The sequence below is a fragment of the Dasypus novemcinctus genome, chromosome 21 (genome assembly GCF_030445035.2).
Source record: "Dasypus novemcinctus isolate mDasNov1 chromosome 21, mDasNov1.1.hap2, whole genome shotgun sequence".
NCBI lineage: Eukaryota > Metazoa > Chordata > Mammalia > Cingulata > Dasypodidae > Dasypus > Dasypus novemcinctus.
The window spans coordinates 54905522-54917706 of NC_080693.1; the positions used below are offsets into that span (position 1 = coordinate 54905522).

Sequence of the window (12185 nt, forward strand, 5' to 3'; positions counted from 1 at the left end):
ACTGAAAACCTAGACTCCACTCCCTGGAGACTGACTCACCTGGGAACGTTGGGATCAGGCTGAGTCATGGAAGGTGATCGGGGCCACCCCCACCTGGCCCTGGCTCCCATCCAGCCCCACCACAGAGGCCTGAGAGGTGCCCCTGCAGGGAGGGCCCGGGCATCTCAGGTGGCACGAGCCCTGGAAGCTGGGGGAAACCTGAGAGAGCCCCTGTTATCTGATGTCACACCTGCTCCGGCCCCATGGTCACTGCTAGAATATCAAGATTGGGGGAAGGCTCCCCCATTCTGCAAGCTGGCCCCAAGCTGACTCTCCAAGACACCAGGGGCGGAAGAGCTAGTGAGGTAAATGTGCCCCTTTCCACTCCCAGTCCCTTAGCCCCTAATGTGCCCCAGGCCCCTAGAGCTCGCCCATATACCTTTACTGACGACCCTGGAATTTATCTCTTTACACATCCATTGACGCCACGGTGAGTTCCTTGAGAGCAGGACAGGTCGTATTGCTCTCTGCCTGCCCAGTCAGTGCCTGGCACAACATTAGTGCTTGCTAAATATTTCAAGAATAAAGGAGAGGTAGTAACACCATATTACCACAGGGTCAGAGGACTGACAGTCACACCCACTTGCCGAGCACAAGGGAAATGCACGTGTGTCACCTCTGGTGATGGGGAGTTACCCAGCCAGAGGCCGAGCTTAACACATCTCAGTTGCAGCAGTACTAAATTAATTTTGGAATCGTGGTACCCTTTGATATAAGGTATCAAAGTTACAGAACTTCTTAGGAAAATGCCCTTCTCTTTCATTCTCTCTCTCACACACACACAATTTCCAGTATAAGAGAATCAGCCCGTCAAAAAGGGGCAAGCTTTGTTAAATAAGAATGTCAGTTCATGAATGTAGAAGGAATGAGAGTAGAAATTATCATTTTGCAGCCCCCAACTTAATAATTGATATAGGCAAGGATCATTAAAGGATGTCAAAATCACTGGGCAAATGAGTCTTGGAGAACACAGTATTTATTTGGTCTGAAGGCATTACAGATAGTGTATTAATTTCTAAGAGAAAGGTAACTGGAGAGTGGGCAGCCGCCACCTCCACCCAGTGATCAACATCTGCAATACTGATAGTGAGCTGACCTGATATTACGTACCCTGAGGTACTCAATATCTATGTATAATAGTATTCTTACCAAAAATATTTAACCTAAATCCAATCATTAGGAAACATTTAGACAAACCCAGAATGTGAGAATGTAGCACATTCTACCAGACCAGTGGTCTGGACTATAAAAAAAAATTCAGTGTATGAAAAACAAACAAAAAGGAAGGGGGCTGTTTTCAAAGATATTTAATTGAAAGTAAAGCGTAAAACTTAATTACACTCTGTATCCCCCAGAAAAGCCATGTGAGAGACACAGGAGGATATCTGCAAATGGACTGCATATTGTTGCACTGTTAATTTTCTCAGGTTGATAACAGTATTGTGGCTTTATAGAAGAATGTTCTTTCTCTCGATGTCTACAACTCCCTTCCAAATGGTTTGGGGAAAAAATTACGTATATGTAAAGTAAATATGGCAAAAGAGGAACAACTGGTGCATCTCTGGGGTGACCACAAAGTCTAAAATACGGGCATTTTATTTTTCATAGATTGAAGAGGTTCGTGACGACATCATGTGTATTTGTCTGTTTCCAGACATTGCGGACACCCTGTCGATGAAAGACACGGGGTTTATATTGACCTCTCCTGTCGACTTGTCTGTGGGTTTGAAATCTTTGAAAATAAAATGTGGGGGGAAGGGAGAAGGAATCTCAGTCCTAGACCGAGCCTCTGGCCCCAGCCCAGAACTCCACATTCCAGGAAGGCCGTGGACAGAGGACAGGATCACAGTCAAGGCAGGTTCTAGATGGATCCATCCGACAGTTCAGTAAGACTGAGCCGCTTGTGCAGGGACAATGACAGCGGAGGATTACAGACACCGCGGGTCTTCCCCAATTCTTCCCGCTCTCCTTTCCTTGGCTCCACCTACCTTTGTTCCATAGACAGCTCAGGGGGAGAGGAGAGGACCGCTCCAGAGGGTCCACGTGGCTCCCGCCCCCGGAACATACGTTGGCTGCCTGAGGAGAAGGGGCGAGGCTTGCTCTGGTCTTGCCTACTGTTCTCAGAACCCAGCAGACCGCTGTGCTGGACAGATGCATGAGAAGCCTCAGAACCTCACTCCAGAGTGAGGAAGGGTTCTCTTGGGGAGGTGATTCCCCGTAGAAAGATTTCCAAGATTCATTACTTGGTACCAAAAAGGCAAACAGAGGCTGATGCAGGAGATGAGCACTTCTAGCTGAGGAACCCAGGCTGGTCTGAGGGTCCGAGATGCTGGGTGGGATGCCAGGAACTGGACCAGGAATGTGCTCCCCTCACCACACTGTGGCCGTTCCCCTGGGGATGCCAGGGCCAGGTGATGACCACCCAGAGCAGCACGTGCCAGCAGCAGAGTGATGTCCGCAGTGCCCGCCCAGCCCTCAAAGTCCACCTGGCACTGCCCCAGGGTACAGCAACATCTGGTCACCCTCCTGGCACAGGGGAGGGGATTCTTTGCTGCCAGGCCTCTTGGAGTCGAGGCAGGAGAGTCAGCAACAGAGAGTCCAGCACAGCCAGACCCTCCCAGGAGCACCGAAGACCCCTGGAAAACCAAGAGGCCTGGATGTGATTGCCTTGTCTTACCACTTTCAATCCCCACCCTCTCCCAGTGCCCCTCCTGAGCCTGTGGGTCTGTAATCCAGGCTCCCCAGGACCCCGCGCGCCCCGCCTCCCACGTCCCCTACACACCTGTGATCTAGCAGCAAGAAGCCCTGTTCCAGCAGCACCTTCACCTCCTTGTTTGCCCCAAACACGCCCCACAGGGTCAGCTGGGGCTCAAACTGCTGCCAGTGCTGGGAAAACCAGAAGGTCAGGGGGTGCAGGGCCCTGAGGGCGGGGCGCTGACTGAACTACTCCAGGCCATGTGTCCGGAGGCGTGGCGGAGGGCAAGGGAGGGTCCAGCCCAGCGCGAGGATCTCGGCGCCTGCCTCTGGAGCACTGCTCAGCCAGGACCAGGTCAACGGGCCAGCAGGGAGGTGGGCAGCTTCGCTCCCACACCATGTCCAGGCTGAACCCAGCTCCCTCCACTCCTCCCCTCTGCCTGTCAGGGTATGGTCAGCTCTGGCCAGGGCGCTGTGGTCCCGACTTCATCTGAAGCAGCAATGTGTCTTATCTGTCGTTATCTTTTGAGCTTATTTTCTGAGATTTCTCTGCTGCTTAAAATATTTGGAAATCCTTTATCTAGTCTATTTCTGCACATCGTGGAGAAAAATGAGGTTCAGAGAGGTGAAAAGATTTGTGCCCCAGGTTACGGTGGAACAGGGACTAGAACCCAGGTCTGGCAGCCTGGCCTGTTTTCCCCACTGCACTGCTGCCCAGTGCCTGCCCAGCAGGCCTTGGCTGGACCAGCCCAGCCTCCAGCTGCCAACCCTAGGGCTGTGAGGTGTATTTGTGTGTGTGTAGGGGAGGGGGGCAGAGAGAAACTGATTCTGCAAGGCTAAGGAGGAGGGAGGGGTGTACCACAGCCCCTGACCCCTTACCTGGTGAGTGATCCCCACGTCTGTACGTAGCCCCATGGCCAAAACTTCCTCCAGCCTGAAAGAAAAGGCATCAAGGAGTCTTGGAGAGACCTGTGCCTCTCTCACTCTGTAAACCTTATGTTGGGATGTGTATAGGGGAAGCTTCTGGGGGCCATGCAGAACGGTGTGTGGGTGGGCTGGGGGCAAGGCCGGGAAACAAAGGTGTGCATGTGGGGGTGGTCTGGGGGTGCAGGGGACTCCCGGTGAAGGACGCTGCTCTCAGATGCTCACTGTTCCAGCTGGCCCAGGGGGACCCGCTTCCGGGTGCCATGACCCCACAGTTGCACCTCCTTCATCCAGTTGTCGGGCTCCAGGGTCTGGATGCGAGCCTCCCGGGTGTGGGCCCCGGCCCCCTGGGGTATGAATCGCCCATGGGCCCCTGGAAACATCAACCACCACCACGTGAACCGCAGCTAACGCCGTGTGCTTACCAGGGTGAAATCAGGGTTCTCCAAGTGTGGTCCCTGAACCAAGAGCAGCTCACAAGTTAAAAGGCAAAGCCTCGGGCCCCATCCCAGACCCCCGGGGCAGGATCGCCCTCCTGGCGATCCTGATGCAGGCTGGAGACTGAGAACATGCTCAACAGTGCCCCGAGATCCACGCTCTCTTGCTGCACTTGATATAGAAGGAAAGAGACGCGGAGAGGTTAAGTAACCCAAGATCACTCAGCCAGAAAGTGGCATGCCCACGACACTCCTCTCCTGAGTCACTCCTTCTAGTTCCTGTAGTTCCTCTCGTCACGGGACTCACCAGGACCAACACCCAGGTACTGTCCACACTGCCAGTAAGTCCAGTTGTGGGTACTGAGCGCTCCCTGTGGGGAGGGAGGGAATAGTCAGCGCAGCCTGAAGAGGGTGGGCCCGTTTCCGCTGGCGTGAGGGGCAGATGGGTAGAATGTCCCACTCTCTCAGATCCTGGGTACACCCAGCAGACTCCTCGCCCCAAAGAACCAGCAGTCCCCTGGTCACACCCCAGCCCAGCCGTTCCTCCCTTCAGCTGTCAGCCCCAGGACGTACGTTCCGGGCGAAGTTGGAGACCTCATACTGGCGGAAGCCCGCCTCCCGCAGGGCTGCCCGTCCCTCCTGGTACATCTCGGCGGCACGCTCAGGGTCAGGGCTTGGCAGGGTGCCCTCCTGCACCTGGGTGAAGAGGCTGGTGCCCCGCTCCAGGGACAGCTGGTAGAGGGAGATGTGGTCGTCACAGTGGCACAGAAGCTCCTGCAGCTGCCCGAGCCATGGCTCTACACGCTGGGCGGGCAGCCCCAGCATCAGGTCCACAGACACGCGCCCAGGGAAGAGGCGGCGGGCGGCGGCCAGTGTCCGCAGAGCCTCGCTGGCTGAGTGTGTTCGCCCCAGCAGCTGGAGCTCAGTGTCATCCAGGGACTGGAGAGAGAGGGCTGGGGGTAAGCACACGGGCCAGCTCAAGAGTGGGACAGGGTCAGCCAGACCTTCCTGTGGACACAGATACAGGGGAAACCGCGGGGTACAGCACAAGCCAGAAGGCAGGAGGGTGGGATGGTCGAGCCAGAACCAAGGGTACCATTCACTGAAGGGCGCATGGGTCTCAGGTCATCTTTACAACCCTCTGATATTAGCATATCCTACAAGTGAGGAAACTGAATCTCATACTTGGCCAATGACGTACAGTTGCAAAATTGGCCTGGAATTCAGGACCAAGTCCAAAGCCAACAAACATACAATTTTACTTTTTATTTTAAAATATTTCAGACCTACAGAAAAGTTGAAGGAAAATCACCTAGATTCACCAACTGACAGCATTTTGCCACATTTGCTTTGTCTTTCTGTAAATACACACATTATTGTTACTAAGTTGAATCATTCAAGACTACGTTACAGACCAGCACGGTACAAAAGACCCTTCTGCAGTGATAGACATGTTCTATATCTGCACTGTCCAATTCAATAGCCCTGGCACATGTGGCTACTGAGCACCTGAATTAAATTTTAAGTTAAATTTTAAAAAGCTACATGCGGCTAGTGGCTACTATATTAGACAATACAGTTACAGATACTGTACCTCTTTACTCATTAATATTTGAATGTGTACGTCCTAAGAACAAGAACATTCTCTTACCTAATCACAATCCAATTACACAGTTTGGGAAATGTAACAGCGATACAATACCATTATCTAATAACCAGTCATATTCAAATTTGGCTAATTGTCCCCACAATGACTACAGTAATAATTTTTTCCCTCTACCTAAGTCCAGGATGCATTGCATTGCATTCAGTCATCATTCTCTTTAGTCTCCTTCAATCTGGACTTTCATGACTTTGACATTTTTGAAGAGAATAGGCTAGTTGTTTTTTTAAATGTCTCTTAGTTTAGATTGTCCTGATGTTTCTTTGCAATTAGATTCAAGGTATGTATTTTGGGCAAAAATGCCTTGGAAATGGTGCATCCCTTTCACTACATTCCATCAGGAAAAGACCCAGATCCCAAGCCTGATGATAAACAGGCCATGTATTAGAAGGTGGGGCATACTGGACAAGGACACAGGGGTCAACCTTATGTTTCCTCCTACTTAAAAACCTTCAAGGGAAGCGGATGTGGCTCAAGTAATTGGGCTCCCGCCTACCACAAGGGAGGTCCAGGGTTCAGTTCCTGGTGCCTTCTAAAGAAGAGAGCGAGCTGGTGTGGTGGGCAGGCATGGCAAGCTGACACAAGAAGATGACGCAACAAGAGACATAAGAAGAAAAACATGATGAGAGACACAACAGAAAGGAACAGAGGCTGCCAGTGGCTCCTAGAGAAGATGGGCAAGACAGGCAGGCATGGCCAGATGATGCAACAAGAGACACAGGAGGAAGAACATGAGAGACACAACAAAGCAGGGAATGGAGGTAGCTGAAGTGATTAGGCACCTCCCTCCCATATAGGAGGTCCTGGGTTCTGTTTCTGGTGCCTCCTAAAAAAACAAAGACAATGAGGGGGTGCAAACAATGAGAGGGTGGGGAGAGATAAATAAAATTCTAAAACAAAAACAAAACACCCTTCAAGGGCTTCTCTATTACCCCTAGGATAACACGCAACCCTTTAGTGTGGTGCTGAAGGCTTTTGGGCCCTGCCTTGCAGCCTGGTCTCCAGCCTCTCCAGTGACAAGGAATCACTCACAGTTCCTCCAAAACGTGCAAGTTTCTTCCACATCCTGTGCCTTTTCCTGGAATGCTGACCTTCCACATCCTCTTACCTGGGGAACTCCTCTTCTTCATTCAAACATCACCTCCTCCAGAAAGTCTTCTCGATTTCTCCTGGCTGAACTGCCCTTCAGGCTAAACACTGAAAGCCCCTTGTAGAGATCCCCTTTCTGGGCAGCACTTACCATTGTTTCAATAATCTGACTACATGCTTGTCTCCTCCTTGTGTCTACTCATTCATGTAACAAATCTTTTTTAAGCACCTACTACGTGCCACAACTATGGTGGGTGCTTGGAATACAGTGATGAACAAAAAGGGCTGCTCCCTGCCTCATGGAGTTTATGTGTCACCATCGACTTTGGAGTGCCTACTGTGTCCCAGGCCTGGGCACCCAGAAGGGTTCAAGAGAGGTTTACCCAGTGAGTGGATGCAACCACAGGACAGTGAGCCCAGAGGTCCAGGTGCACGGGGGTGGGGTGGGAGAGAGGGTCACCTGGAGGCCTATGGACAGTCTGTTGACTCCTGCTTTCCCAAATGCAGCCAGCCTGGAGCCTGGGGCCGAGGTGGGGTTGGCTTCCAGAGTGACCTCCGTGTCTGCGGGCAGGTGGGCTGCCTGAGCCACTGCCTCCAGAACAGCAGCCACAGTGTAGGGACTGGCCAGGCTGGGGGTGCCCCCGCCAAAGAACACAGACTCCACGCTGGGAGAAGAGGAGGGAGGAGATGAGATCTGGGGGAGCCCTGTCCCATCCATCCCCCAAAGTAATTCCCAAGACCCCACCTACAGCCACCAGTACCCACCACCGCACTCCGCTGAGCCGCAGCAGCGTCTGAGCCTCTGTCACCAGACAGCTCCGCACCGCCGCCTCCTCCACGCCGCGAGGGATGTACTTGTTGAAGTTACAGTAACTGCAGCGCTTCTCGCAGTATGGCCACTGGGGGCAGGGGACGAATGGGCGGGGTGAGTGGTGACCCCCTGCGCGCTGGTCACTTCCAGGGCTCAGCTGCACACATCCCTATCCTCATTCCGAAGCCCCTCGACATGGGCTACAACTGAACCGCACAACTCCACTAGGTAGGTCAGACTGGCATTACTATGCCCACTACAAACAGAAAACTGAGGCTCAGGAAGGAAATGACTTGGTAAAGGTCACCCAGCTGATGAGCACAAGACTAATGGTCTTCGGACTCCCTGGCTGGGTTCTGAGCGAGACATCGCCCCGCCAGGGTACCGTGTCCAGTCCACGACCTCTTCCGGGGCAGGGATAGATGGTAGGGGGTTCACAGTGTGTCAGGCCGGCGCCCCGCCCCCCTCCCCTGCCCCCCACTCACGTGGACGTAAAGCGCCGCGCGCTGGCTCGGCGGCACGGAGCTCGGCTGTCCTCCAGCGCCCTCCGCGCGGTGGCGCCTCCGGGCCGCCAAGGCCGCTGCCGCCCTGCAGCGGGCCCGGGCTCCGGGGAGCGCCATGGCGCCGAGCGTGGCGGGGGGCGGTCTGGTGCGCGGGACAGGAACCCCCGCCCAGGGGCCGGGCCGGGGTGGGGGGACTGCCCGGCGGAAGGAGGAGGGGCTGCGTGGCCACGCGCCGGGCGGCCCCTCTCGCAGAGACGCGCCGGCGGCCCCGAGCCTTATCTGCGGCGCCACCTCCTGGGCAGCGGCGTCCTCACAGGAGGCGCTTTCCCGCCTGTCCCAGGTGGCCTTGGAGACGGGGCTCCCCGGGGTAGGTTCCCATCTGGGAACTCTTGGTTCGTCCACTCCGTTACTTCCCATTTGGTGTGCCTGGCCCAGAGCTGAGCACTGGGGACACGCAGGTGCGGAAGTCCAGGCCGCAGTCGGCCAGGAATGAGGCAAACCGGGGGCCAACACGAATTCAACACCTGCTGCGAGGGCGGGCTGTCCAAAGAGAGTCCTGGGAGTCAGTGCGAAAATTCTAGGGAATCGCCTTAGCCCGGAGGGGTCAGATCAACCCTGGCACCTCGGGCTGTACCTGCTCTGAAGGGAGCTGGAGATGTATGAAGGAGAGGCAGAGTACAGGTAAGTGGCTGGGAAAGTTCCCGAAGAACTATCTCAAGAAGTGACTCTCAGCAAGGCACTGAAGCTCTGTTTCCTCCTTTGTCAAGTGGAGCTAGTATTTACTTCATAGAGATGTTGGGAAGATTTCAAAAGAAAATATGTTTACGAAGGCACCTAACATAGTGCCTTCCACCTAGCACCCTAAACACCATCATTTTCTAAAAATGAAAAGAGGAGGCTGCCACTGCTGGGGGAAGACATAGGGGAATAAGGGGTGTGGACAAGAGGAAAGCTCCCCTATAACTGGGTACTCATATGCCTTTGGGGCCCCAGCTGTTTTTATTTCCGGAGTCCATCTGCATCCTCTTTATCTGGCCCTGCCCATCAGGAGAGCTCAAGGTTTAATGATTTTTAAAAAATGAAAATTGTGTTGGTTGGGGTGGATGGGAACCATGGGGGTCATAAAGGGTCTGGGGCTTCTTTTTACTCTTTTTCTTTTTTTTTTGGAGGTACAGGGGATTGAACCCGGACCTCACACATATGAAGCAGGCGCACAACAACTCAGCTACACCTGCTCCATCGGGGGCTTCTTTTTGAGGTGATAAAAATGTTCTAAAATTGACTGCAGTGCCGATTGCACATAGCTGTGAACATATAACCATTGAGTTGTACAATTTAAATGGATGAATTGTTTGGTATGTGACTTATACCTTAATAAAGCTGTTTTATATTTTTAAGAGAATACTTATTACCTGACTAATCTGTCAACAGTATGAAAAAGAATTAAATGAAATTTAATTTTAAAAATTGGGTTGGCTATGATAAACAGTTTGGTGGGTCCTCAGAAAGTTAAGTGTAGAATTACCATATGACCCAGCAATCCCACTTCTAGGTATATACCCAAAAGAATTGAAAGCAGAGACACAAACAGGTACCTGGACACCCATGTTTATAGTAGCATTATTCACAATAGTCAAAAAGTGGAAGCAATCCAAGTGTCTATCACTGGAGAATTATTAAACAAAATGTGGTATGTAGAAATAATGGAATATTATTCAGACATAAAAAGGAATGAAGTTCTCGCACATGGTACAAAATAGATGAATCTTGGGGGGCTTCTGGGAAGATGGCAGACTAGAAAGACATGGGACTCTTCTTTTCTCCCAGAAAAATAGCTAGAGGACAGGCAGAAATAGGCGGAAAAAAATCTTCTAGGGTTTAGGGCACCAGGCCCAGAAGAGAGAGGGACAAAGGAGAAAATCACGATGGCAAAACTTTGAGTTAAAAGCTGATGGCAGCTACTGCCCATCACCCTCCTCCACACTAAAGACACTTTCAATGCTCAAGCCTCTAGGCTGGTGGCTACAGACAAAGGGGGCCACGGGGATTCACCTCCCCAGGAAAGGGGAGAGAGAGGGACATAAGCTAAGGCTGACTCAGCTTCTGACACACAAATTTGGTCTGCTGTGTCCCAGGAGCCCTTTCAGGCCAGGTGGGGTCACATCATTGTTTTCCCAGGGAGCGAGCAGGGTACTAAAGAGATCTGATGGGAAGCAGATGTGGCTCAACTGATACAGCATCCGCCTACCATAGGGTTCAAACCCAGGGCCTCCTGGCCTGTGTGGTGAGCTGGCCCATGCGCAGTGCTGCCGTGCACAACAAGTGCCATGCCACACAGGGGCGCCCCCGCCTAGGGGAACCCCACGCACAAGAAGTGCACCCCCCAAGGAGAGCTGCCCCACGTGGAAAAAGCACAGCCTGCCCAGGAGTGTCACCGCACACACGGAGAGCTGATGCAGAAAGATGATGCAACAAAAAGAGACATAGATTCCCAGTGCCACTGAGAGTGCAGCAACACAGAACACACACAGCGATGGACACAAGAGAGCAGACAATGGGGGGGGGGGGGGGGAGGAGGAAGGGGAGAGAAATAAACAAATCTTAAAAAAAAAAGAAAAAGAGATCTGACCCTCTCAACCTCCCTCTATACTAATCAGGACTGTTTGTTGAGGACATACCTCCCCAGGACAACGGAGAGAGAGGGACACGGCCTAAGGGTACCTCAGCTTTTTTTTTTTAACTGAGATTGTTTATTATTTTTATTCCCACCGCCCCCCCCCCCCCCCCAAGATGGCTTCCTCATGTATCTGCTTGCTTTTGCTCATCTTTAGGAGGTACCGGGAACTGGACCCAGGACCTCCTGTGTGGGAAGTGCGTGCCAAATTGCTTAAGCCACTTCTGCTCCCCTGACACAGCTATTGACCCACAGATTTGGTCTGCTGTGTCCCACGAGCACTTCCAGGCTGGTTGTAGCCACACCATTGTCTGCCTTGGGAGCCAACTGGAGATTAAAGAGATCCAGGACTAAAGAGATCTGAACTTCTCAATCACCCTCTCTATAATACAAACTGGGGCTGACTGTTGAGGACACAGAAGGAATGGAATTATTTCCTACCTGGGGAAAGGGAGGAAGCTGCCAGTGAAGGTTGGAGAACTGTCTGGGAGAATGTTTGAATTACAAGGCTCTTAGCCTCCAGGCAGGAACCTATAAAACATTGATCCATGTTGGACAAACACATTCCTACCAGGCATTGAAGTGAGAGGGCTGCCAAAAAAAAAAGCACGGGCAGCTATACTAATATTAGACAAAACAGACTTTAAATGCAAATAAGTTATAAGAGATACAAAAGGCCATTATATAGTAATAAACGGGACAATCCATCAGGAAGACAAACATCTACGCACCTAACCAGGGTGCCCCAAAATACATGAGACAAACTCTGGCGAAACTAAAGGGAAAAATAGATATCTCTCGTTAAGGCTTCAACACACCACTCACACCATTAGATAGAATAACTAGACAAAAAATCAACAAGGAAGCAAAGAACTTGAACAATATGATAACCAAGTTAGACCTAACAGACTTTACAAAACACTGCATCCAAACTCAGTGTGTTATACATTCTTCTCAAGTGCTCATGGATCTTTCTCCAAGAGAGACCACATGTTATGTCACAACACAGCTCTCAATAAATATAAAAAGATTGAAAATTATACAAATAATCATGATGAAATGAAATAGATCATAATAGAAGAGATAAATTTGCAAATGTGTGGAGGCTAAACAACATATTCTTAAATAATCAGTGGGTCAAAGAAGAAATTGCAAGTGAAATCAGTAAATATATTTAGACAAATAAAAATGAGAACACAACTTATCAAAACTTATGGGATATACCAAAGGCAGTCCTGAGAGGGAAATTTATAGCCCTAAATGCCTATATTAAAAAAGAAGAGCTAAAATCAAAGATCTAACCAAACAAGTGGAGACATTAGAAAAAGAACAGCACACCAATCCCAATGCA

General features: G+C 51.3%; 1 protein-coding gene across 1 annotated transcript; it reads right to left on the bottom strand.

Moving 5' to 3' along the window:
* Positions 1-997: 997 nt before the first annotated feature.
* Positions 998-8765, bottom strand: RSAD1 (radical S-adenosyl methionine domain containing 1). Its single transcript, XM_004446555.5, has 9 exons — positions 8143-8765; positions 7612-7745; positions 7307-7511; positions 4668-5033; positions 4402-4465; positions 3883-4030; positions 3613-3667; positions 2822-2925; positions 998-2675 (listed from the first exon to the last, which is right to left on the bottom strand). The coding sequence occupies exons 1-9, from the start codon at positions 8575-8577 to the stop codon at positions 2558-2560; spliced, it is 1629 nt and encodes a 542-aa protein (XP_004446612.2). The 5' UTR covers positions 8578-8765; the 3' UTR covers positions 998-2557.
* Between the last annotated feature and the right edge of the window lie 3420 nt (positions 8766-12185).

Excerpts from the sequence above, each read along its gene's own strand:
- RSAD1 (XM_004446555.5), bottom strand. The coding sequence starts at position 8,577 with ATGGGAAGTAACGGAGTGGACGAACCAAGAGTTCCCAGATGGGAACCT. Across the intron at positions 5,034-7,306 it reads GACTGTCCATAGGCCTCCAG|TCCCTGGATGACACTGAGCT; the intron begins GTGACCCTCTCT and ends CTCTCTCTCCAG. Across the intron at positions 2,676-2,821 it reads TTCTTGCTGCTAGATCACAG|GGGTCTTCGGTGCTCCTGGG; the intron begins GTGTGTAGGGGA and ends TTGGTTTTCCAG.